At 52.9% G+C, this 25,630-nt stretch overlaps 1 protein-coding gene across 10 annotated transcripts in view; it reads right to left on the reverse strand.

The window, feature by feature from the left end:
• SYNE3 (spectrin repeat containing nuclear envelope family member 3) overlaps window positions 1-25,630 on the reverse strand; it is a 97,275-nt gene that overhangs the window by 43,241 nt on the left and 28,404 nt on the right. For 2 of the 10 annotated variants that reach the window (XM_073011295.1, XM_073011300.1), the window contains exons 1-4: window positions 21,172-22,256; window positions 15,230-15,387; window positions 7,117-7,289; window positions 5,448-5,757 (exon numbers count right to left, since the gene is read on the reverse strand). In XM_073011295.1, the coding sequence (XP_072867396.1) occupies window positions 5,448-5,757; window positions 7,117-7,289; window positions 15,230-15,387; window positions 21,172-21,343 (813 nt within the window). In that variant the 5' untranslated portion in view covers window positions 21,344-22,256. Of the gene's footprint in view, window positions 1-5,447; window positions 5,758-7,116; window positions 7,290-15,229; window positions 15,388-20,838; window positions 20,973-21,171; window positions 22,268-25,630 lie in introns of those variants that run through there. The other 8 variants (XM_007987742.3, XM_007987743.3, XM_073011299.1 and 5 more) reach the window with 6 other exon arrangements.

A 25,630-nucleotide genomic window follows, 5' to 3' on the forward strand; every position in this document is an offset into this window, starting at 1 on the left:
CCAAAGTGCTGGGATTACAGGCGTGAGCCACCTCGCCCAGTCAGAAGCCTATTTTAAAGTTACAGTAATTGAAATAGTTTACAACTTGAATAAAGACAGACAAAATTCTTACAAAACGTGGGCCCTGCTTGAATCGGAAAGTGGAGCAAGCGCGGGGTGGGGGGGGGTGGCGGGGGCGGGGGCGGTGCCCTTCATGCTTTCCGCCTGCAGCCCTAAGGATGGCTCCAGGGCCTCGGCAAGCTCCCCTGCTGGCTTCCCTTCCTGCAGGGTTATTTAAATCCGTCAAACCTCTCCTGGAGCCTCCTCCATCCACGGGAAAGGCTCATTCAGGAAACAAAGTGGGTCAGGAGTAACAGGCGGAGGCTGAACGCTGGGCCCCTGGCGGCGCTGATGGTGATAGATGCAGCCGGGAGTGAACTCTCCCATGGAAGTGCTGGCCGCAGCTCCCAGGGTGTGAAGGATGAGGTGCTGGCACCCAGAGAAGGCCAGGGTAAATAACAGTCTGTGTGATGGGGAGCAGGTGCTCAGAGGGGACCTTGGCAGGAGGCGCGGGGATTCAGCTGAGACCTGCGCCAGGCATAACAGTAACAGGGCAGAATCCAGCCGTGCCGGAGAATGACAGGGTGACAAACGGGAAGGTGCTCAACCTTCTCGTTAGCCCCAGCAATTACACCATCTGCGGCGGGCAGAGCTGTCAGGAATGTCAAAACCCAACCAATTAACAAGGGTGGTGTGGATTTATGCCCCTGCAAAGGGCTGCACGAGCAGCTCTGATTCATCACAAGCAGCTCTGGTTCATGGCCAAGATGCCAGACAGACGCGCCTTCTGTGAGGGCCGCCACGGGAAGCAGCGGGGCGTGAGGATGCTGCCATGTGCCTGCCTTTGGGAAAACTAAATCAGGATTAAAAACAAACAAGCAAGCCCCTCCCCGCAGCCAGCCTGCCCTGTCTACACTTCACTTGCAAACGCTGTGGGGTGATAATGTGTCATTGCTCCCCTCTGGGCTTAGCCTTGGCCCTAGTCAAGAATCTCCCTCCATCAGGTGGTCACAAAGGCTCCAGTTCAGGGAGGACCCCATGGTGCTTCTGTGGCTCTGTCCCCATCAACCCTAGAGGCTGTGCTAATTAACATGTTGGACGTCAAAAATGGGTTTTCCTCGTTGGAGCAGTGGCCTGTTCCTAGCACGGCAAGCACTGGCAATGGGCTCTCCTAGGTAAAAGTAAGAGCACTAATCTGAACCTAGAGACCAATCCCACCCCGAAGCCAGGCCTGGATCCCTAGGAAGGCAGCAGGGCAGACCTGTTACTGGAGTCGGAGGACTGCCCTGAGAGAGACCCTTTATGCAGGGGAGGTCTTCATCAAATGTTCACAGCAGGGACTGGGAGGCCGGGTCCATCAAGGATCCCTGTGGGCTGCTGGGTATGTGGAGTCCCCACCCGCCTTAGGATAAGGCTAGAATCTTCCCCCTTTGTCTGGGGTTGGAGGGCTGGGGACACCCAGGAGGTCGACGCCTGGGACTGCATCCCACCTTGCTGAAGAGGAGCTTAGGATTGGGTGGTTAAATCTCCGGCCAAGGGCGATGGAAAAGTTTGCCCCTCTCAGGAGCCTCTCAGGCTTAGGAAGAACATGGCACCCTCTGGATCCACGAAAGCTCCATCCATAGAATCTGGTGGATGCTATAGCTCCTCATACCTTACAAATGCATGCTCACACCTTCTGAATACAAGATCAAAGGGGTCGTAGGGGTCTGCCTAGCCCCTCCCCACCTACCCCTCAGTCCTCCCCACGACCAGCTTATAGAGGCAGGAAACACCCCCAGGGTACACCACAGCTCTCCTGTCTAAGAGCTGACCCGGCTCCCTGGGAGTGAGAACAAAGTCCTCAAGCTTGCAGGAAGACTTCATCAGGGGCCTTCAACCGACAGCTGAGAAAGCCAAAACTGAATTCACTTCTCCATGCAGGGTCCAGCCACCCCGCAAACAACAGCACCCCATTTCCACATTGGCATCAGCATTGGCCAGCCATCTGGCAACTCCAAGGGCTTCCACCATGGAGGCAGCCTACCCCTCACTGTCCCCCAAATCTCCCCCATCACTGCTGTCTCCACACATGACGCAGGCTCCCATGCTCCTGCCCCAGGACACTGCCAGGTGGGCCTTTGCCTCTTGAGAGCCCTGGACGCAAGGGCTCCCTCTTCAGCAGCTCAAACCTGCCTTTCACTGTCCCAGCCCGACCACAGAAGCACCCGGGGCCCCAGCTCATCCTGATGGTCACAGGTGCAGGCACTCACCCAGGACCTGAGGTGCAGCTGCAGGGAGTACCACCTTAGGAGTCGTAAGCACCTCTGGCTTTTTCTACTGGGCCACTGGTGTCTGACACATAGAATGTTTTTTATTCTAAAAACTGAGTCCAAAAGGTCGGGTACAGTGGCTTACGTCTGTAATCCCAGCACTTCGGGAGGCCAAGGTGGATCACCTGAGGTCGGGGGTTCAAGACCAGCCTGACCAACATGGGGAGATCCCCATCTCTACTAAAAAAATTAGCCAGGCGTGGTGGCGCATGCCTGAAATCCCAGTTACTCGGGAGGCTGAGGCAGGAGAACCACTTGAAACTGGGAGGAGGAGGTTGCGGTGAGCTGACATGGTGCCATTGTACTCCAGCCTGGGCAACAAGAGTGAAACTCAGTCTCAGAAAAAAAAAAAAGAGCTCAATAACAGCTTCTCCATCTACTTCACAGAAAGGTTGGGGGAGCAGATGAGGTCAGAGACAGGGAAAGGTTAGAAGAAACAGCTCTCACTGATAAGAGCTATGGTATCTATAGTGTTTTGGATCATGTGAGGGAAGAGCCTCCGGGAATGAAAATGAGGCTCTTAGAGGCAATCATTTCCGCATCTGGGCCAGAATTGATGCTCACTCAGCACCCCAGCATCCACCCTCACATACAAACATGCACACACACCCACGCACAGACATGCAAACCCGCACACACACCAACAACTTTTGATCTCATCTCTACACCCTGCACCAGGCGCTCTCTGCTGATTGGCATGAGCACCTGTTTCCTGTAAAGTCACAGCAAAGAGGCTGTGGAGCCAGGCACCTGTCCCAGCTGGGCCAGAGGGGCAGACCTGGAGTGAGAGAGAACTTCCGTGAAGCCTGCCTGTGCCACACGGGACTTGGCAGGACCGGATGAGGGCCAGTTGGCTGCCTCTGCAAGAGCCAAGTCGAATCCCATCCATTCTGGACCTTGTGCAGTCTCCTGGAGCCTCCTGTCGCTTCTCTCTGGGGCCCTGGGTGTTGCTTGCCTTCAAACTGCAGGGGTGGAGTTCTCATCATTTCAATAGATAGTTCTGAGCACCTGCTGCATGGCAAAGAGCCACTGTTGTTACTATTTATTCTTACTGCTACTGAGAGTAGAAGTCCTTCTTTATATTGGCAAAATGCTTGCCAGTTTTCAAAGAGCTCACATGTAACCATACAGCCCCCACAACCAGGGTGCGGGTCGGGTGAGCTGCCCTGAGGCCACACAGCTGGGACGCAGCAGTGCCTGGCCTGGAATCCAAGTCCCTTCCCAAGCCGCCAGAGTCCTGTTCCTGGTGGATTCTCTAGCTCTGCTTATCATAGAGCTTACTTCCCTTAAACCGTCAGCATGAAGAACCCAGGAGACGTCCAGTTCCAGCTCTACAGCCAACTAGAGAGCCAGAAATGCCAGATAAAATGTAACATAGCAAACACTGTTTCAATGCAGACCCACGTCACACCGAGGGAAGAGACCTTCCCATGGGCCAGAAGTAAAGATGCCCAGGAAACCACCCTGTTAAGCTCACACAGGTGCCTGAAGTCTTGGTTACTGGAAGCTCGGGTTTAATGCTCAGGCTTAGGGTAAGAAGGGAGACTTTGGGCCCAGAGGCAACAGAGACCACTGCAAAAAGACAGAGCCTCAAGTGACTGCCCGCCCCCACTAGCCAAAGGGTGACATAGAAAAAAAAAAAAAAAAACTGTTACAAACACAATTCAAGAAGGAAACTTGTGTGTTTTAGCCTCGGCCTAAAAACAAACAAACAAACAAACAAAAAACCCAATCACCCTTCAGAATACGGAGTTGGGGCCTGTTGCATGATTCTGGCTTGGGGTTCATGTTTACAATATCTACTTGATCGGGGAACCCCCAAGCCAATTCACTGATATAAAAATAGGAGTCATGAAGATAAACCTCCGGGGGAGCCCAGCTGAAGCCAACAGAAAGCCACTCTCAGGCGGTGTCCCAGCCGTGGGTTTCTGCAGACACAGCCTGCTTAGGCTGAGCTCAGAGCTCAAAACGATGACGCCTCCCAAGGAAACAATCTACCATGTCAGGGGACACAAAGGTGCCTGACATGGAACTTCAGCCTTAGACCCTGGAACTTCAGCCACTAGAACAATCTGATGGAGACTGTAAAATACGTATGTTTAGAATGATTGCAAATATAAGCTATATCGGGGAGGAATGCAAAATCTTAGGGGGAACATGACAAAATGTATTAAAAAGAACAGGGAGACATAACACAGAACCAAATAAAATTTCTAAAAAATATAATTAGACTTGGTAACTCAATGAACTGTTTCCAAATTAAGGCAAGAATGGGTTGAGGAAATGCAGACAGGGGATGGACAGAGGGACTAGGGCAAGGGCAAGAGAGAGCAAGGAGAAGGACTAAAGGGTAGAAGGAGGAAGGGAGGGAGAAGGGAGAGAGGAAGAGAGAGAAAGAAGAAGGGGGAAGCTGTTTGGATCAAAGTGAACATCACAGTCCACCAGTCAGTCAACACACCCATATGTATATTAAGCACTGCACAACACTGGGTGTCTGGATGGTAGATAATGGTGGATGAGTGAGGAGGTGGTGGAAGAGTAGGTAGGTGAGGATTGGGGGATGGGTAGCTAGGTGGGTGGATGGTGGGATGAACAAGTGGGTGATGGTCGATAGTGGGTAGGTAGGTGGTGAAGGGGTAGGCAGTGGAGAGATGGATGAGTGAATGGGTGAGTGAGGAAGAGGTGGCTGGGTTGATGGGTAGGTGAATGGATAGATAGATGAATGGGTGGGCAGTTGTTTGAAGAGATGAATAGAAGATTGGTTAGGCTGGTGGGGAAGTAGATGGATGAGTGAGTCAACAGATGGGTGGCAGGATACGTGGATGAACAAATGGTGGGGTAGATAAGTGAATGGGGTGGTGTGTGGGTGGATAGTGAAGGGGAGATTTGGTGATTTAGTGGGGAGGTAGATGGGTGAGTGGGTAGATGGGAGGGTGGTTGGATAGGGAATAGGTGAGTAGATGGATTGATAGTAGGAAGATAGATTGACAGTAGGTAGACAGCTTGATAGTAGGCAAACAGTGGCTGGAATGGACAGATAAGAGTGGATACATGGATGGGTGGGTGAAGATGCAGCCCACTCAGCCTCAGCCTCACCTGGGCCTTGGCCTTCACTGCATCATACTTGGCCTTCATTCTCTTCTGGGCATCTTCATCCACGCTGGGGTCCCCGATCCTGTTGAACAGGGAGGCTGCCTCCTCCAGCAGCCGGTCCAGGAGCACCGCCTGGTTGTCCACGTTGTGCAGCAGCACCTGGGCATGGCTCAACTGCCACTGCTTCTCCTTCAGGCCTAGCTGGAGCTCGATGTGGGGCTCCAGCGTGACCATCATCTTCTGGAACCAGCGGTAGAACTCATCTTGGGCCAGCAGGTACTCGCTCCAGTGCAGCCACACCCACTCGATGCGGCTGTGGGCACAGAGACCTCAAGGTTGTGAGGGAACCCGCCACCTGCCTCCTGGGTCGGGGATCCATGCTGCCACCCCCTCCCCAATACTAGGGGGCTGTGGTCTGGGGACATGATGATGCCCTTTCTGGCCCCTAAGTCACCTGGGCAGCTGGTTGACACTCCAGATTCTAGACCCTCCCTCAATCCTACTGGATAAGACCCTCTGCCCAGTAAATAAGCTCCCTGTGTGAGGGTAGGAGCCAGGGGGAGCTCAGACTCCAAACTTTCTCCCAGAACCACCAGTTTTGGGGATGCATCTTGGGGAGTCCTTTACCTCCAGCACCTTAAATCCTGGCCCTGAACTCCCACTATCAATGCACAGACACCCCCAGTCATTTCTCTCTGGCACTGGGGCTCTGAACACAGTTTCTCCAGGCCCCTGGCACACGCACACCCACTAATATTAGGAGCAGACTGCAGTTGGGATGTGTCCAGGCAGCTGCAAAGCACTGCTGCATCTGTGAGCTTGTTGAACCCAATGGGGACAGAAGGCTGGGAGCCTGCGTGTGGGTTCCAGGGGTGCTGTGAACTCACTCTGCAACCCTGACTCTTCGCTTGCCTTAGTTTCTCCATCTCTAACATGGAGGTGGCTCTATCTCCCCAGCCAACATCAAGCCACTTTGTTCAGAATTTCAAGCGCAAGGATTTAGAAAACAGAAAGCACTGGGCAGAGTCATTCCCATCTCCATGCACATCCTTGCTTTATAAAAAAGATGATCCTGGCAGCTCTTGTTTACTGAGGGCCTACTTTGCGCCAAGCAGTGTACCTCGCTCTTGACACTTGCTATCCCGTTCTACCCTCCTAACAACCTTCAAGGAGTACTTGATTAGTCCCATTGTCCAGAGGAGGTGCTTGAGGTTCAGAGAGGTCAGGTAACTTTCCCAAAGCCACACAGGAAGTAACCAGCAGGACAAGAGTCAATGCCAGGTCTGTCCGAGTGTCTGCTCCCCACCACCCCCTGTCCCCACCGACAACCACCCAGCTTCCTGGTACAGGCAGGGAGGCTGGCTACAGTGCTAGCAGCGCCCCAGGCCTTCTTTCTCCAGAGCCACTGTGCCATGCTCTGGAGGATGCACACACGGTAAGTCTCTTGGGAACTGTTGGCAAAACATGCTGGGTTTCCAGTGTCTGTTATCATCATTCAACCTGATTATAATTAGAAAGAGGCAGGCAGGGCTGGCCCTCATCCCAAGAGAAGATCCTGTCTCCTGGAATCCCAGGACTAGAGAAATGTCTCTTGGGCAGAGGGCCCAAGCTAGTGTCGCGGTGGGCAAGGAGGGTCAATGGCGGCTGTGGACAAAGGCCCTGGATGCCCTACCTGTGACAGTGAGTCATGTAGGTGACCGTCTCCTCCCACTGGGCCTTGATGTCCTTCAGCTGGGTCAGGATCTCGGGCTTCTGGTCCCCAGGGCAGCATGCCAAGAGGGCTTCGGCCATCCGTAGCACCAGGTCCACCTTCACGCGCCCCTCGGGCTCCAGTTGGCATATTTTCTGTTGTGGACACACAAGCCAGTTTCCAGGGTTGAGCAAAAGGCACACAGGCACAGCGTTGGGAAGACAGTGGCATGGTGCAAAGAGCCAGGACTCAAAGGCCAGAGGATCTGGGATTCACATCACAACCCCTGCACCCCTTCTTGTGGGGTCTTGGGCAACCTGCTAATAGCTCTGAGGGTAAGAGGCGGGAGCAAAGGTGATTAGCATGCTGGGTGCTGTCCGACGAATGGCTCCCTCCTTCCTCACTTGGCCCATTTCTAGAGTGTGAACTCAGACAAGTTTTGTTCTCTCCTTGGACTTGGTTTTCTCATTTGTAAAAAGAAAGTATTAATCACATCTATCTCTCAGATTTTTTTCAGGATTAAATGATGAGAAAATGCATATGAGGTACATGTCTCAGTGTACAGCGTGAGAACCTACCTCTCAGGGGGACAGCAGGGAGCTGGCCCAACCCGGGGCCCAGCTGAGGCTCCAGAATCATCTGTCTTTTGCAGTTTGCACCAGAGGCTTGCTCCTGAGGCTGCTCCCACCAGAGACCAAGAGCAGCCAGGACACTGAAGCAGCTCCATTCCTGGGAGATGCTGAGTGAGTGACTGTAACTCACAGACGGCCATGTTCCTGCTAACTGCCTTAGAACCCACAGCAGTCTGAGATGGCCCCTCCCGACCCTGCTCCTTCCTCCCTGCTCTCTGGGCCTTGGGGTCACATCTGCATCCCTCTGACCAGCCTCTCCTGGTTCCCTTCCTCCCCATATTCTCCCAGGGGTGATCCCCCTAATAAATGCCATGCACATTTGATCTCATCTTGGTGTCAGCTTCTTGGAGGACCAAGACCAACACATGATGTCCAGCAAAGAGTAAGTCTCCAAATAATGCTAGCTGTTGTCATTGCTGTTACTATTCCGGTTCAGTGGCAGCCAAGGCTTGGTCTCTGTAGGCAAATATGACTGGATTCCAAACCCAGGGCCATTCCTTACTACTGATGTGACCTTTGTCACAGGAGTGACATTCTCTAGGCCTAAGAGTGAGGGAAGATAAGCATTAGGTAATGTAGGGAGAGCCATGGCACGCTGCCCAGCCCACACCGCATCCCAGTCACTACCTGCTCACTATTATTATTATTATCCTTATCTTCAGATCTGTCTTTACTAACAGCAGGCATGGCCTAAAGCTCACGCTCAGATCCCCAGCCTGTCTCCCCGGGGGCTGGCGGTCAGTGTCCTCACACTGGCTTCCCAGCAGCCTGCTTGTCTCTGACCCTTCCCCATGGCTGGGGTGAGGGAGGAGCTCCTGCTATGTGGAATGCGGCCCCACCGACAGCTGTGTGACCCCAGGCAGGTCACTAGACTACTCTGAGTCTCCCTTTTTCATCCTGAGACAACGATAACAATCTCTGTTTGTCCACCTCCCAGGGTTATAATGTTAACTTTAAAAACACTATTAGCCAGGTACAGTGCTGCATGCCTGTAATCCCAGCACTCTGGGAGGCTGAGGCGGGAGAATTGCTTGAGCTTAGGAGTTTGAGACCAGCCTGGACAACACAGTGAGACCACGTCTCTACAAAAAAAAAAAAAAAAAAAAATTAAAATTTAGGCAGATGTAGTGGCACACGCCTGTAGTCCCAGCTACTTGGGAGGCTGATGTGGGAGGATCGCTTGAGCTTGGGAGGTTGAGGCTGCAGTGAGCCATGATCAAGCCACTACACTCCAGCCTGGGTGCCAGAGTGAGACCCTGCCTCAAAAAATAATATTAAAACTAATAAAAATAAAATAAAAACACTGAATTAAACATGGGTATAAGTTAGTGTACTTTGTAAACTGTTGAATAGTTATTTCAACTCTTCCCCAATGTGTGCAAATGGGCAACAGTCTCCATCCTTTTCGTTACTCCATACAATAATCGATGATGATGATGACGACGATGATAACAGTATAGAGGGACTTCCCCTCCTACGTGCATTACCAAACAGTGAGGCAAACAAGCTCCTTCCAAAGGCTGTCTCTGTGTGCATGTGCGTGGGGAGAGCTCAGGGAGAGTGAAGAATGGGGAGACGCCCCAAGAGAGGAAAGGGGGTTTGTTTGGCCAAGTAGCAGGATGTGGCAGGAGCCCAGGGGGTGATGGCCACAGCAATACCCAGACAGGGACCCTGAGTCCCTCTCAGCAGCAAGCAACGATGGGGCAAACAAAAGTACCACAGTGGCCAGTGTGGCCGAAGACCCAAGAGTCAGTGCGGAATGTTCTAGACTGAATATGATTATCCACCCAGGATGTTTCACACCACCCAGGGGCAGGGTTCCACAGCATGGCTGAGGATGAATTTGTTGCCATTCAGAGAGAGATTTAATTTGATTAAAAATAATAGTAGGCCGGATGTGGTGACTCACGCCTGTAATCCCAGCATTTTGGGAGACCAAGGCAGGAGGATCGCTGAGGCCATCTCTCCAAAAGCATTTTTTTATTAAAACAAAACAAAACAGAACAGAACTAGCCAGGCATAGTAGCATATGCCTATAGCCCTTGTTACTCAAGAGGCTGAGTCAGGAAGATTGCTTGAGCCCAGGAGGTTGAAGCTGCAGTGAGCCATGATCACACCACTGCACTCCAGCCTGGGCAGCAGAGCAAGATCCTGTCACTAAAAAAATAAAAATAAGAAAAAAAGGGCCAGGCGCGGTGGCTCACACCTGTAATCCCAACACTTTGGGAGGCTGAGGTGGGCAGATCACAAGGTCAGGAATTCGAGACCATCCTGGACAACACGGTGAAACCCCATCTGTACTAAAAATACAAAAATTAGCCTGGGCACGACAGTGTGCACCTGTAATCCCAGCTACTCAGGAGGCTGAGGCAGGAGAATTGCTTGAACCTGGGAGGTGGAGGTTGCCGTGAGCCGAGATCGCGCCACTTTACTCCAGCCATCACACCACTGCACTCCAGCCTGGGTGACAGAGCAACATGCCATCTCAGGGAAAAAAAAAAAAAAAAAAAAAAAAAAAAGGTAAGATGATGTTTCTGATTCCCAGAAATGTGAAAGGAGACTCATATTCCCCAAGCTAGCAAGACGGGCATCACGATAAGTCTGATTTTACAAACAGAGGAGCTGGGGACCCACGGAAACCACAAGCCTTAGGAATGATTCTCTGTAGCTGCCAGAGAAGCCTCTTCCACACCTGCTCCCAGTTGCAGCTCAGATGGAGTCCAGCTCTGAAAATCACAGGAGCCAACAACTCTGGGGAAGAAGTGAAATTCCATCTTCCTTGGCCACACCCAGAAGGAGCAGCCAGGTCTGGAATGTCCCGTGTGGACAATGGCCCCTTCTCCAAAGCCTGGTGTCCTGACTGTGTGGTCCCCCCAGGCCCCTAGACCTTTGTCCTTCTTATCCTCATGAAAGAGGCACAGGCTGGACAGAGGGGGACACAAAGACCCGAGACCCACTGCCTTTTCAAGGGAGTGAGTTTGATGCTTCTTTACCAAAGCAGAGGAGCTGGCTGGTCCAAAGGCAGGCCAGATACCAAGCCGCCTTCCCCGACCTGGAGAAGAAACGTCTGCCCTGAAAGATCAACCTGTAGGGTGTTTATTGGAGGCCTGAAGCCAGGGGAGGCCAGAGGCTGTGGCTGGGCTGGAAAAGCCAAATTTTGAGAAGTAGACTCCATTCTCTTTGACTGCCCTGATGATTACACTCTTTGGCTGGTGCGAGGTTCTTTTATAGCCCATCACCAGCAAGGACACAGTCCAGGAGTGCTTGACAAGGGCTGTGCGGCCAAGTGGGAGAAAGTACTTGAACTGCAGCCACAAAATTATCCCAATTTGAAGCAGCCAATGAGGTCAAGGGGAAGGTGGGGAGCAGATGTAAGGAAACACCTTGGAGAGAAGAATCAGGAGACCAGGAAAGTGGAGGAACGGGGTTAATCAGGGTTTTCCCTCAACCCAGCCAAGACCAGGTGACCCCCAGCTGAGCATTACGCTGCGTGCTAGGGTCCTGGATGAACAAGCTGGTAGGAAAGAGGGCTGCAGATAAGAGCGTAGATGACTGCAAAAAGGGTCAGAAGAGACCGCAAAGTTTGTATGAGAGCTCAAGGAGGGATGGGAGAAATCCAGGAAGGCTTTGTGGAGAAGGTGGCATTGGCATCAAGCCTGCAGGTCTCTAATTAAAGACAACTGGAGAAGGATATTTGAGCAAAGGTAGGGAAGTAAGATATATTGAAGGTTGAGTGCACTGGGAAACCAAGCTTTGGGAAACACCAGGATGCTCCTGACCAAGAGGGTGGCCCAGAAGCTGGTAAGGAAGCTGCCTGGCTCAGGCCAGGACCCAGATACAGGACAAGGGAGCCTGAGATTATGCCACGGCACTCCAGCCTGGGCAATACAGCGAGACTCCATCTCAATAAACAAATAAATAACTACCTATACTGGACCTGGGAGTGTGGCTGGAAGCTCCTATGACCCACTCCTGGAGGCTCTGGGGATGATCAGGGACAGTTGGTACACTGTATATCCCAGCTTCTAAAACCACAAGAAACAATCGCCTCCATTTAGCCAGCTCTGCCAGCATACCCTGCACTGTGCATACAAGCGTGTTTATAAGTGATTCTCCTCAATCCTCCCTCCTTCCTGCAAGGCAGCAGCTATCACTCTCCCCGGAAGCAAGCTGAAGCTCAGGGAGCTCTGGGAAACCCTCCTGAGGTGTCACAGCCACGGCAGATTTTGGAGCCCAGGCCTGCAGGCCCAGTAGCCAAGCTCTCAACCCAGAAGTGATGGGTTCTCCAATCACACCTTACAGAAAGCTCCCATCCCATGAGGATTCTGGAGTTTCCCTTAACCCCTTGGGAACACGAGGGCTGAGGGGGTTCGCTCCTGCTCTACGGATGGGAACATGAGGTCCCGGGAAGGCATGGGACATCCCCCCGGCTGCACGGCTATTAAGGATCAGAACTGGATCAGAGTCCATGTCCTCGTCACTGAAGCAAACAGGCACTGGAGACAAGCCTAACAGAGTTGGTGGAGGAAGCACAAGGTAGATCCCAGAACCTGGGGGCAGGTCCCACAGGTAGGTCGAGAGGCACTACTAGCTGCCCCCTCTTACCAGCTGGCAACAGGAAAATGTTTTCTTTCTTATTGTGAAATTGGTTTTGAAAATGGCAAAACACACAATAAATGAAGCATGCCGGAGCCCCGTGGGAGGAGACAGTGGCAGAAGGCTCAGGCCATGACTGCCCTCTGCCTGGACTCCCACCCCCTCGGGACCCACAGAAGTGCTGCCTCTGGCTTCCAGGGCCCGTCCACCCTGCCTGCCAATGTGTCTTCGTAAGGACCACCCTTGACTTTGCTTAAACCAGAACCACCAGCTGCGGGGAAAGACCTGCCAGCAAAGGGTAGAAAGTATGAAATGCTAAGCACCCTAACACAGTGAGCACACAGGCAGGGCTGTGATGCCCACAGACAGGGAGGGTCAGGAGCTGGGGCTGAGAAAGGGGGAAACTGGTCAGGAAAGATGCACGGACAGGAGGGTCTCATTTCTTGTGTACACGCAGACCCAAACAAAAGAGCATTCCTAGCAGAGGCAACACGGGAACAAAGGCTTGGCGATGGAAAGTCTAGGAGGTCTTCGGCCAATTGAAGGAGAGCATGAGCTTGTGAGGGGTGACAGTGGCTGGAGCTGAGGCCGGTGTGAGCTTGGGAGGGGTGACAGTGGCTGGAGCTGAGGCCGGTGTGAGCTTGGGAGAGGTGACAGTGGCTGGAGTTCAGGCCGGTGTGAGCTTGGGAGAGGTGACAGTGGCTGGAGTTAAGGCCAGTGTGAGCTTGGGAGAGGTGACAGTGGCTGGAGGTGAGGCCGGTGTGAGCTTGGGAGAGGTGACAGTGGCTGGAGGTGAGGCCGGTGTGAGCTTGGGAGAGGTGACAGTGGCTGGAGCTGAGGCCGGTGTGAGCTTGGGAGGGGTGACAGTGGCTGGAGCTGAGGCCGGTGTGAGCTTGGGAGGGGTGACAGTGGCTGGAGCTGAGGCCGGTGTGAGCTTGGGAGAGGTGACAGTGGCTGGAGTTAAGGCCGGTGTGAGCTTGGGAGAGGTGACAGTGGCTGGAGGTGAGGCCGGTGTGAGCTTGGGAGAGGTGACAGTGGCTGGAGGTGAGGCCAGTGTGAGCTTGGGAGAGGTGACAGTGGCTGGAGCTGAGGCCGGTGTGAGCTTGGGAGGGGTGACAGTGGCTGGAGCTGAGGCCGGTATGAGCTTGGGAGGGGTGACAGTGGCTGGAGCTGAGGCTGGTGTGAGCTTGGGAGGGGTGACAGTGGCTGGAGGTGAGGCCGGTGTGAGCTTGGGAGGGGTGACAGTGTGGAGAGCTGAGGCCGGTGTGAGCTTGGGAGGGGTGACAGTGTGGAGAGCTGAGGCCGGTGTGAGCTTGGGAGGGGTGACAGTGTGGAGAGCTGAGGCCGGTGTGAGCTTGCGAGGGGTGACAGCGGCCGGAGCTGAGGCTGGAAAACAGAGCGGTGCAGATAGTGGGGGACTTTTGATGCTGGGTGAAGTTTGTTTTTTCTTTGGTGGACAGTGAGAGCCATGGAAGGTTTTAGAGGAAGAAAATAACATCCCGGGACCCACGTTAGGGGTGTGCCTTATACATGCTTGTGCAGTCACCCTGACTGCATATGCGTCTCCATTACGCTGGGAACCCTCAAGAGCAGGGTGGGCCTCACCCACCTGCACAGCCCCAGCCCTGGCACAGGGATGGCGGAAAGCAGGGGGTATTCCACTCTTGGGTGATCTGTGAGGGAGCTTCCCAAAACAGAAGGTGAAGGGAGCACAGCAGAGAGCTTGAACGTGAGTGAGAGGGCTCTCCAGGCACAGGAAACGGTGTGAGGAGACTCCATTTCCCAGTTGCAAAAGGCAGACAATGGCCCCTGCCTCTGGCTGTGGTGGTGACACTGCAATCAAACATTGACTCAGAAAGGTGATGAGGATTCTTAATTCCCACTGTCCACTTCCAGAAAGGGCATGAGATATATGCAATACGGTGCACAGTGTGCAGAATCGAGAAGACAACACACACAAAGGAAACACACAAGGAACCAGCTGTGGGGTCACCACTGCTTCCAGCCTGGCTGGGTGACTGGTTTGCTGTAGGAGAAGGCAGCACCCCCCAACTGCGAGCAACCATTGTTGGGTGATAAATTAGAATTATGGAGTATCTAAATGGATGTGACCCCAGAGGTGTGTAAGTCAGCTGCTCCATTTACAGATGGGAAAACTGAAGCCCAGAGTGGGACAGAGACTTGACCAAGGTCACACAGCAATCTAGCAACAGCAAGGAGATTATAACTCCAGCTGCTGACTCTTAGCTCAGTATTCTTCCCTCTTGTCCCCAGGCTGTGGGCAACCCACCCCCAGAGAGGGGCACCACGATGCCAGGCCAGGCACTGGGCACCAGCACTTAGTACTACATGGACTTGTGCCAGGTGAGGTGGGTAAAGCCAGACTCCGGTTCTGGAGAAGCTCAGGAAGTCACTCCTAGTTGGGCAGAGCCCCTTCTCCTCTCCTCTGGGGGAAGACCTTGGCCAATCCAGATCTGGCAGGGACCCCAACCAGGCAGAAGCAGAGAAGGGGTGGGAAGCCCCCCAGCAAGGGCTGGGGGACCCACCTGGCTGCACAGGTTCCCTTTGCAGGGACAGCAGGGTGAGAGGACAGGCTCTAGTTCCTTATCATCAGAGTGTGTTCCAAGGACCGGCAATAATGGTATCACCTGGAACTTGCCAAAAGCAAAGTCTTGGGCTTCACTTCCACAGACCGGATCAGCGTCTGCACTTAAACAAAATCTCCAGGAGATCTGTGTGCACATCAGAGTTTGAGAAACACTGGTCTAGTCCACCCTTGCCTTTAACAGATAGGAAACCTAAGGTCTGAGGCCGGGGCAGGACGGGGCCAAGACCACAGGGCCATCTGAGGTCACGCCTCTGCATACCTCTGTCTCCCACAGCCTGGCCTCCAGGGCCGCGCGGGGCCCCTGCGTGTTGTCATTGACCTGCAGCTGATCCTGCACAGCCTTCATCCACGCCTGGGCATCCTCCACGCTCCTGTCAAAGTCCTCCTGGGGCTGCTGAGTCATGGCACCTGCAGGGGCTTAAGAAAGGGCCACAGATCAGGTCAACAGGCAGGAGTGTAGGGGGCTGTGGAGAGGCCCCCGGCAGGACACCTGGGACAGGTCCGCTCCCACCACCAACCCTCCCTGGCGCGCCTAGTCGGGCAAATACGGCCAGAGGCGGGTGCATTTGTCAGGACTGGAATTAGGCAGGGAAGGAAAACAGGTCTGGCCTCTGGGAGAAGCAGCCCAGGGCTCTAGCCTGGCAAAACTGCTTTGTCTTCGGCCTCCCAGGTTCCCTGCTTCCTGTTCTCCCAGCTTGGGGCCCGGAGGCAGTTCTCGTCTGTCTATTCAGACTGCACGCTCTCCAAAAGAGGACCTCAAAACCTGCAGTCCGAAATGTCTGGACCCATAATGGTCTTGATTTGAATGGCCCAAAGAGGCCTCAACCTAAGGAACAGAGTTCTGGGCATGGGCCAAGCCAACACCAGTCCTGAGCTCTCCCTGAGATGAAACTCTCAGGCTGGGGATGGCCGTGTTAGGTGTATGCCATCCCCACCTCTCCACCAACCTGGGTCCATGGGCAGGCGCTACTAAAGTTACCCACTGAGCCGCTCCCCTCTGACGTCCGCACAGTACTCCTCGCAACCACTGAAAACGAACTTAACGCTTGAGATGCAACCCACTTGCTATGCCAGCCCAGGTAACACCTGCTGCTGGCATAGGTCACCCACCAGAGACCCCTTTTGCTGGACTGTTCATTTGACTTCCCCTGGGTTATGGCTGCAAAGTCTCAGATTTTCTCCTGTGACTTGCCAGTAAGTCCAGGCAAAACTCTTCTGTATTCCCACTCTAGTTGTCTGCGTATAGCAACCATGTAACTGCTTTGAACTAAAGTTATTTGTATCTGCATTTTATTTAAAGGGATTGTGTCTGGTTTATCCTCCTATCTCCCATAATACCTTGTAGAGAGTAAGGCCAACATTGTTAAATGAGCCCAGAATGGGTATAAAGTTTAACGCATCAAAAAACTCAACATGGCATTATTTAAAATAGCAAAACAAAACCAGAAAAAACTCACATGCCCAATTATAGGGGATTGCTTAAGTAAGTTATGGTACACTTGCACTTTAGAATATTATGCAGCCAGCAAAAAGGAGGCTTAAAATGAATTTGTGAATGGGAATTTGTAGGATATAATGGCAATATCAAAAAAGAGACAAAATTATATATTAGGTAGTCACAACTCAACAACTAGTAAAAGCAAAACAAAACATTAACAAAAATTACACTCATAGTAAAAGGCTGGGGCCGGGCATGGTGGCTCATGCCTATAATTCTAGAACTTTGGGAGGCTTAGGCAGGAGGATCTCTCGAGCCCAGGAGTTCAAGAAAAAGGCTGGGACGTCTTGCCATTAAACGGTCTGTGTGATCAAGCTGCAGCTGTGTGCAGTGGCCTTAGCCCCTTCTAGGCCTGGCTTTTAAGCACATCCCATGGGACCCTCAGGCCTCTCTCTCCCGGCATGGGGGGAGAGGCACAGTGACCTTGAAGGCCACTTGGTTGAGATGGGTAGGACCACTGTTGAAAGTTGTTTTTTTTTTTCCTTATTTTTTTCTATTAAGCACTTAGAATTTACATTACAATTTTTATTACATTGCAGTAAAAATCATCACGATTAAAAATAAAAATTGTCTTCACTCATCAGTTAGTAAGTATCTACTGGGAAGCTGGGCACCCTCCCCAGGCCCTCCATGGGGCCAGAGGAAGCTTCAGGGGAGAACCCATGAGAGAGAAGGAGAAAATGGAAGAGGCCATCAGACGCGTGCTGGGCCAAAGGACACGGGCTGGCCGGGGGAGGCAGGCGACGTAGTGGGCTGTGCTCTGGAAACCCATCCTGTGATTCTCCCAATGAGTTGCTTTCCCTTCAGACCTGTTTTGATTTTTTTGTAACAACTGAATATGTTCCCTGTAGCCACTCCCTGCCTTTGAATGCTTTACTTGAAAAGCACATTGGATGTGCAAGCATTTAAATGTATTTGTTTTGGCTCTAATTTCTCGGCTAGTGTGTGACTTGACTGGCTTCCAAAAACTCAGCTCTTATTTTTATTAAGCAAAGAATGGGAGGGACAGAGAAGAGTCCCGCTGAGTCTCAGATGATGGGACAGTGGGGAAGCACGGCTCTAATCATCCATGGGCAGCGAGGCTTTCGAGCATCCCTTCTTGTTGGCAATGCCCATGGCCTGTGAGGCTCAGTGGTTGGTGTCCGGAGGGTATAGAAGATGAAACCCAGGGACCCAGGGGGGTTGAGCAGGCGGGGGTGCCTCAAACCAACCAAACTGTGGGCTGGGTGAGGCTGCAGGCAGAGTTCAGGAGACCTGAGCCTCCTCTTGGCCAATTCTGCCTATTTTGCTTCAGTTCAATGAAACATAGGACTTAAGCACATGCTAAGAGCCAGACTTGAAGCTACGCGCACAGCATGAAATAAGCAGACAGCAGACACTATACTACTCTGAAGAAGCTCTCAGAGGAGCTTCTGCACCACCTCATGTGGTATTAGGGACAGTTGAACAGAGAGTCTCTGAGGGACCTCTGAGGTTGTAGGTTGAGAGGGTCGATGTGACTGTGACCTCTGCACGACAGGTTCTGGGGACTAGCTTCTGCCCTGGGACTATCAGACTGCTCTTGGTCCTCCCTTTCTCTGCCGGTCAGACCGCTCCTCAGCCAGCCTAGAGCACTGCTGCCTGTGTCACCACTCCCTCTAAGGCAGGCTGAGGTAAGCCAGCCCCCCACAACCATTGCACAGCCGCTGGTCACTCCCTGAACCCCCCGCAAGGAAGAATGGTCTGGGGGACACTGTCTGTTGGCAGAGGTCTACTCTTCCTGTAAAGAGTCAGGTAGAAAACATGTTTAGCTGTCTCGGGCCACATACAGTCTTTGTTGCATTGTCTTCCTTATTTTTACAACCCTTTGAAAATGTCAGACCCATTCTCAGCTCACTGGCTAGACAAAAACACACCACAAGGGCACTTGGCCTATAGGCTGTTGTGAGCCAGCCCCTCCCTCAGGTGGTCCAAGGCTACAACCAGAAACTGAGGAAAGCCCAGCAGACAGCAGAGTTAGCTGGCTAAGTGACCCCACAGGCACGCGTCTGGGAAAGAGCCAGCCATGAGGCCAGAAGGATCTAGAATTGGTCCCAGTGGTCAAGACCCCATGACTCACTAGCTGTGTGGCATCTGGCTGGTCACTTAACCTCTCTGGATGTCCATATTCTCATCTGGAAAATGGGGATAACACCTAGATTTAATTAATTTAAAAACCCATCCAGGTACAGTGGCTCACGCCTATAATCCTAGCACTTTGGGAGGCTGATATGGGAGGATCACTTGAGCCCAGGACCAGCACAAGCAGCATAGTGAGACCTTGTCCCTACCAAAAAAAAAAAAAAAAATTAGCCAGGTGGGAGGATCACTTGAGTCCAGAAGGTCCAGGCAGCATTGAGCTATGATGGTACCATTGCATCCTAGCCTGGGTGACAGAGAGAGATTCTGTCTCTAAAATTAATTAATTAATTAATTAATTAAATAAAAAAATTGCCCAGCGCCTGGAGCACACACCATGCTTGGAAATAGTTCCTTTTTACCAAACGCACAGGTGTTGGGTGGAGGGTTTTCCTTCCTTGGGAACCTGCATCCAGACAGCAGCTGTCTCACCAGCTCAAGGTTGGAGCAGCATAGGAACTGGGTTGCCGGCTGATAGACTAATGAATCAGTGCACTAAGTGGCTGCTGAGTGCAGGTGCTGAGGATGTGGAGACAGACCAAGTGTGGCTCTAGCTTGGTGAGGCTCCATGTCCAGTGCAGTAGGGGTGGAGGGCAGGGATGGACGCACAGTAAGGCAGCTACAGTGAGGCCAGCATGAGCTTTGGGACAGGAGGTCAGGGGCCACGGGACCTCAAAGGAGTGGTTGTCACCTGGCTTGAGGAAGGTGGCTGGGAGGCACTGCCTGCTGAGGGCACTGGAGCTGGCAAGGGTTAGGCATTGGAGGGGGCAGGTGGGAGACAGCGCCAGGCCAGGGTGGGTGGAGGAGGGAAGCACTCTGCACTCAGAGGGAGGCTGACACTGGGGTCACTGCAGAGATGGCAGATACACACGGCCAAGGACAACGAGAAAAGGTTGCAGGAGTGAGTGGAGCCAGCATGCTTCTCTGGGAGGGGAGAACTTTCATCTCTCGACTGGTTAAATGGAGATAGCATTAAAAAAAAAAAAAAAAGGCACTGTGCATTTTCCAAACAATATTGCAAAATAACTGTGCTCGGGGGTAAAAAGAAGAACAAGTAGTTTCTGTTTCCAAGCCCCGTCTGGGGGACATCCCTGGGGTGTGGCTGCAGGCAGCAGGAGAGTGGGGCTCTAGGCGTGTCTCTGAGCGGTCCCCACTGAGTCAGTGAGAGGGCTGGCCATGAGGGTGCTGACCCTTTCTAGGTCATGCTGGCGCTGATGCACGGAGGAGACAGAAAGGAAACAGCCTTGGGTTTGGGTTTCAGCGTCCATGTGGTTATCACAAATGACAGCGGAAGAGAAGTGATTTTTTTTTTTTTTTTCATGATGGAAAGCCCCGAGCTGGGGCAGATGGTGAGGCAGGCTTGAAACTCAGCACATGCTCAGAACACAGAACCTGGGTCAAAAGCCACGGGCCTGGAAGACCAGCCAGTCCGCCAGAGGTGGATAAGGCCTGTGGGCACGGCTGGAGACACAGTCTCCCCAGGAATGCACAGCAAGGATGCACTTTGGGAGAGGACAGGAAGCTTCCAGAATCTGAGCTCCAGGCTTTAGCCATCTTCTCAAAATGGGACACCTTAATCTGAGTCATAAAGAAAGGTCAGAGTGCTTTGAAGAAGCTGAAATGTCATAAGGAAGCATGTGGTTGACTCGGAGATACTGGCAAACATGTTGCAGACTGAAAAAAAAGGCCAGCCATGGAAGAGAAGGTGCTAACACTCATGAAATAATGACAGGCCACACCATGTGAGGCCCTTGTCCAAAAGCCACCCCATTTGGGCCTCCTGCATCCCGGTCTGAAAAGCCCATCTCAGGAGCAGCAGAGAGGGGAGCAGCGGGGCTGGTCTCAGGTGAGCTCTGTGGCCCATTAGCTGGCGGCCTGGGCAGAGCCTCCTCCCCACTCCGCCCCCAGGCACAGCAGGGGCATCTACCTCTGAGAATGCTGTGGGGCTGACTGGAGCAGGTGTGGGAGCACCTGGTCGGTAATAGGTGCCCGGAGCGGTAATAGGTGCCCGGAGTGGTAATAGGTGCCCAGGGCACAGGAGCAGCTGTTATTTTCCAAGATCCTGGATAAGAATGTGCAGACTGCAGTCACTGGTCCAGGGCATGGAGGCACTTGCAGTAACACTGAGATTTAAACCTTGTTCTGTTGGATTCTGAAGCCCTAGATTCTCACTAGACCACATTGACTCCAAAATAAAGTTGAACTTCACCTACCATGGGGGCATCCGATAGAACTGCCCCTGGGAGGAAAGCAACCCCATGTGAGTCAAGGTCCAATCAGCAGAGCAAAGCCCCTCCGAGTCCAGCTACCAACCAGGAGGGTGTAATGAGGAGGAGGAGCTGAGAAGCTGCAAGGAGACAAAGGGAAGCCCAGAGATCAGCCCCTAGGCTGGAGAGACAAGGTGGGGAGGCAATGTTAGATTTACTAGACCCATGCTGGGGGCCGCTGAGCAGCAGGAACTAGAGCCCCAAAGGAGATACGTCTGCTGCAGGAGACGCCACCCGGGGTGGAGACGCTGTCAGAGAAACCCCCAGCCGACTGCTTACCTCTGGTCCTGCCAGAAGCCAGTATAGGGGAGCTGGGACAATGCAGCCTGCAGGGGTCAGCTCTCCTGTGATCCAGGGCAGAGCAGAGGACAGGGAAAAATCGATGTGTGGGCCCCCAGGCCAGGGCTGCTCCTGTGGTCCATCGGGTAACTGTGAATGTCCATCTGGACATCAGCTCCCTTTGCCCTGATTCCAGGCCTGAAAGCAATTGGCCGAGATGCAATTTGGTCTCTGGGGGACCAGCCTTGCAGGAAGGAAAGGATACTGGCACGGAAAAAACGCCCGAGGCAGATCGCCTGCTGGGTCAGCACGTGGATTGCCAACTGGAGCTGAGGGCCCTGTGTCCTGGGGTCACTGGGCACAGACCTCTCTCCCTCCCTTCCCCTTCCCCGGCTCTCCAAAGCTCAGGGTGCTGGGTGGGGCCCCTACTTGGCTTTGCAATGCCACTGGTGAGGGGCTGATACCCCATGAGGACCAGGTTCTTACCTCTGTCTCAATCCCTCCAACATCCTAACAGCAGTTTTTAAAATTCTTTGGGGCCACGCACGGTGACTCACGCCTGTAATCCCAACACTTTGAGAGGCCAAGACAGGCGAATTATCTGAGATCAGGAGTTTGAGAAGCCTGGCCAATATGGTGAAACCCCGTCTCTACTAAAAATACAAAAATTAGTCGGGCGTGATAGCATGCGCCTGTAATCCCAGCTACTTGGGAGACTGAGGCAGGAGAATCGCTTGAACCTGGGAGGCAGAGGTTGCAGTAAGAAGAGATTGCGCCACTGCACTCCAGCCTGGGTGACAGCGAGACTCCATCTCAAAATTAATTAATTAATTAATTAATATTATCTGGGAATTTGAAAACACTGTAATTCTTCTTGTCATTCAATGATCCAGAGGCTCCAAGAATCCTGCTCAGGACCTAACCCAATCTCCTCAGTGAACACCCCTGAAACACGACACCAAAACCCTCCCGAGCAAAGAAAGGGGCAATGTCAGTTTCAGGGAGTGACTGTCACGTAGCGGGCATTATTTGTCCCATTTTACAAAGAGGGAAACTGAGACTCGGAGAAGCAAACAGCTTGCTGAAAAGTGATGGACCCAGGTCCATCAATAACAGTAAAAGCCGACATTACCTGGTGTTCTGCATGTGCCTGACCGTATGATAAAAGGTTTGTAGGTATTAACTCACTTATCCTACATAGGCCCAGTGACACATTCATATTATCCCTACTTTACAGCTGAGAAAACAGGTTTAATGACACTCACACCGCTGCCCAAAGTCACCGGGACGCTAAGTAGCAGAGGCAAGGATGAACCTGAGTCTAAACTCTTTGCTCTTAAATCCTCCAGTGCCACACAGCTTCCACGGCCCTCCCTGTCCCTCTGAGAATCCCAATGGGAGCTGCTGAGTTCCAGGAAGGTAACTCCAGAGCAGGAATTCTTGAGCTGCAACTCAAGAATCTAGAGTTTAGGACAACCAGCTGAGCCCCCCAGCTGCCAGGCAGCCTCCGTCACACTGTGCCCGCTCACTCCAGCCCTGTGCCAACCCAGCTGCCCACTGACATTCTGCTCTGGAACTCAGAAAGCGTTGGGATTCAGACCCAGGTAAACCCAGCTCCCATGGCAGGCCCCATTAGCAATTACAGCCTGGTGCCCCTGCTCTGTCAAGCTGGCCCGGGCCGCCCACCACGAGCTGACCCAGAGTTCTGGCATGGGTGTACTCACTTGCTGTGACTCACTCGCTGTCCTGTGACTCATTCCTGCCCCGCCACACACATTCCCACCCCTATCCTCTCTTTCCCACTGCTCTTATGCTTGGATGGAATTTCAGGCACTGAGTTACAGCTGGTCTTAATCCCAAAGCTTTTTCCAGTGGATTCTGGGAACACAATTTTGCTTATTTATCGCAGAGGAGGTTGCACCAAGAGGACGGACCTTGGCAATCCTCTCCTCTGTGGCACTGGCAGAAGGTGACTCTCAGAACAAAGTGTGTGAAAGGAGGGATAGGAACTCAGTGATGGCGCCCATGCATTATCTCATTTAATCTCACAGCAACTCTGCCAGGCAGCTAATCCAGAGTGAGGAGCAATTACTGGGCTTCATTCCATCTTAGAGGTGAGCAGACAGAGGCTTGGCAGGTTAAGGGACTGTACCAAAGCCATGCGGGCTGCAGGGCCACACCGCCCTCTGTCCACCGGCTATGCATGGTTACACAAGAAGTCCCACTGTGGAAGGCGTTGTGAGGCCTACTCTACAATTACAGTCACAAAGGACACTGGCCAGGGACTGCTTTGGAGGCAGGTGGTCCCAAAGCCGTTTTAAGTCAGCCCCGCTGTCACAGACCAGTGGTGCCTGGTAGGGAAAGCCAGCTGCTCTCTGATGCACCTCCTTTTCCAAATACGCCGACCATAGAACCCATTTCCAGTCTCTATTCGACGAATGAAACCCAAGTTCCCCAGGCACAGTCTGGAGGACGCCAGGATTTCTACCCAGGGGGGCTGGCCTTAGCAACACACAAATACAGGTGTTTGAGAGGGAGAGAAGACATCAGGGCAGCTAAGAGGGAAATGGGACAGAGCGGAGGGGGCAGAGTGTGTGCAAGGTGAAAAGAGGTCCCCAGCTGCGGTAGGGATGAAGGCCAGGCTGCTGCAGAGGTGTGTTCCTAAGGCAGGGCGGGCAGCTCCAAGGGGTGGGGCCTTAGCTCTTGGGACCAGGTGTGATTGTCTCAGGCTCCAGAGACTGTGAAGGGGACAGCTCCCAGCAGGTTCGAGGGGGCTCCCAGGAGCCCTGGCCACAGAGTGACAGGGGCTGCCGGCAGCGTGGGTGGAGCCGGTCAGAGGGCAGGCAGGCAGGGCACTGGCTATCTGCTGCCGGTCAGAGAGCATTGGGCAGGGTACCAGAGCACAGGTCCCAGCCTGGCTGGAACATTGAGTGCCACAGGCCACTGGTGTGATGTGGACAGGCCAGTTAATGCAGCGGTGTTGGTACTGGTTTTTCACACTGTGAGTGTGACTTACACATGGACTGTGAAATCAACTCAGGGGTCTTGATCAAAAGTGCTTTGTAAGGAAAGAAGACAGAATAGAATGAAAAATATCACAGTGCCTCTCACGGACGAAGGATAAATACTGTTTTGTGAGATTTTTGCTTGTTGGATGGATGCGTTGCATATGTATAAATGTAGAATATATTTCACTGAGAGTTGTGATTTAAACAAAACCAAAATCCTTTGAGGAACGGTGGATTCGCTCAGTGATTCTCACACTGGTGCCTCCCTCAGAGACACCTGGGGGGCTTGTTAAACCACAGATGGCTGGACCCCACCCCCAATTTATAAAAGTGGGGGCTAAGAATTTGCATTTCTAATGAGTATTTAGGTAACGCTGACGCTGCTGCTCCAGGACCTCACTCTGAGAACCATGGGCTTGGAGGATCTCAGGCTCCGGTAGATGAAAACAGATGATTCTAACCGTGGGCGTGAGTGTGTATTTTGGCAAATTCGTCCACATGGTGTGGGGGGCAGTTGGGGCTGGGTGCTATTAGGCTTGAGTCCATGTGGGCCAAGACTAGAAATCAGAAAGCAATCCAAGTGCAAAGAACCCCTGCCCTTCTTGCCTCAGCTGCATCAGTCACTTCTGTTTCTGAAGAGCAGAGCAGGCTTCCTCCTCTTGGAGAAGGACGGAGTGAGGCGGGGCTGCTGGTTCCCTCCCCAGATTCCAATGGGCCTCACTTCACACAGCTTCCCTGGAGCCACCTTAATCAATACACCTGAGGCATTCACTTGAGGGTGAAAACGCACACATTCCTCAGATGCCCTGAAGGTAAACTGAGGGAGTCGGCTGCTCCCCGACCAAGGACAGGACGCCCTAAACTACAGGTGCCAGGAGCTCTGCAGTCCCACCTTCCGATGGCCACCCCTGCCCCAGAGCCCCTAGACCTCCCAGCAAGGCTGAAATGCTCAGCGTTTTTTTCCCTCTGCCCTGGCCAGGCTGTCTCCTCCCCCTCTCCCTTTACACCACTGCCTCTAGGAAACCCAGCATCCCCACAGGCTCAGCTCAGATGGCTCCTCTTCCAGGACGCCTTCCCTGAATGACTGACCCAGCTATGGCCACTCCTATGCAGATGTCAATCTCAGCCTGGATCCCACTGGACTATAAATATCTGTCCCTTCATCTCTCCTGCTCCCCACTTCACCTGCCCCGTTGAGCTCAGCGCCTGCTCTGAGTCAATATGAATGAATGCAACTTCTCCCACCTCAACCCTGAGGACCAGCAGAGTCTGATTTGGGACAAGGGTCAGGGGAGGGACAGAGGTGCGGACAGCAGCCTGCACTCAAGGGGTACACTGCACCCCCACCACCCCTTATCAGTTCCATCCGCACCATGCCAGGCAGAAGGGAGAAGGGCTGTGCCCTCTGGAAGCCCTGGGAAAGCAGCCCTTCCCTGACCACACACCTTGCA

Source organism: Chlorocebus sabaeus, chromosome 24 (assembly GCF_047675955.1).
Source record: "Chlorocebus sabaeus isolate Y175 chromosome 24, mChlSab1.0.hap1, whole genome shotgun sequence".
Lineage (NCBI taxonomy): Eukaryota > Metazoa > Chordata > Mammalia > Primates > Cercopithecidae > Chlorocebus > Chlorocebus sabaeus.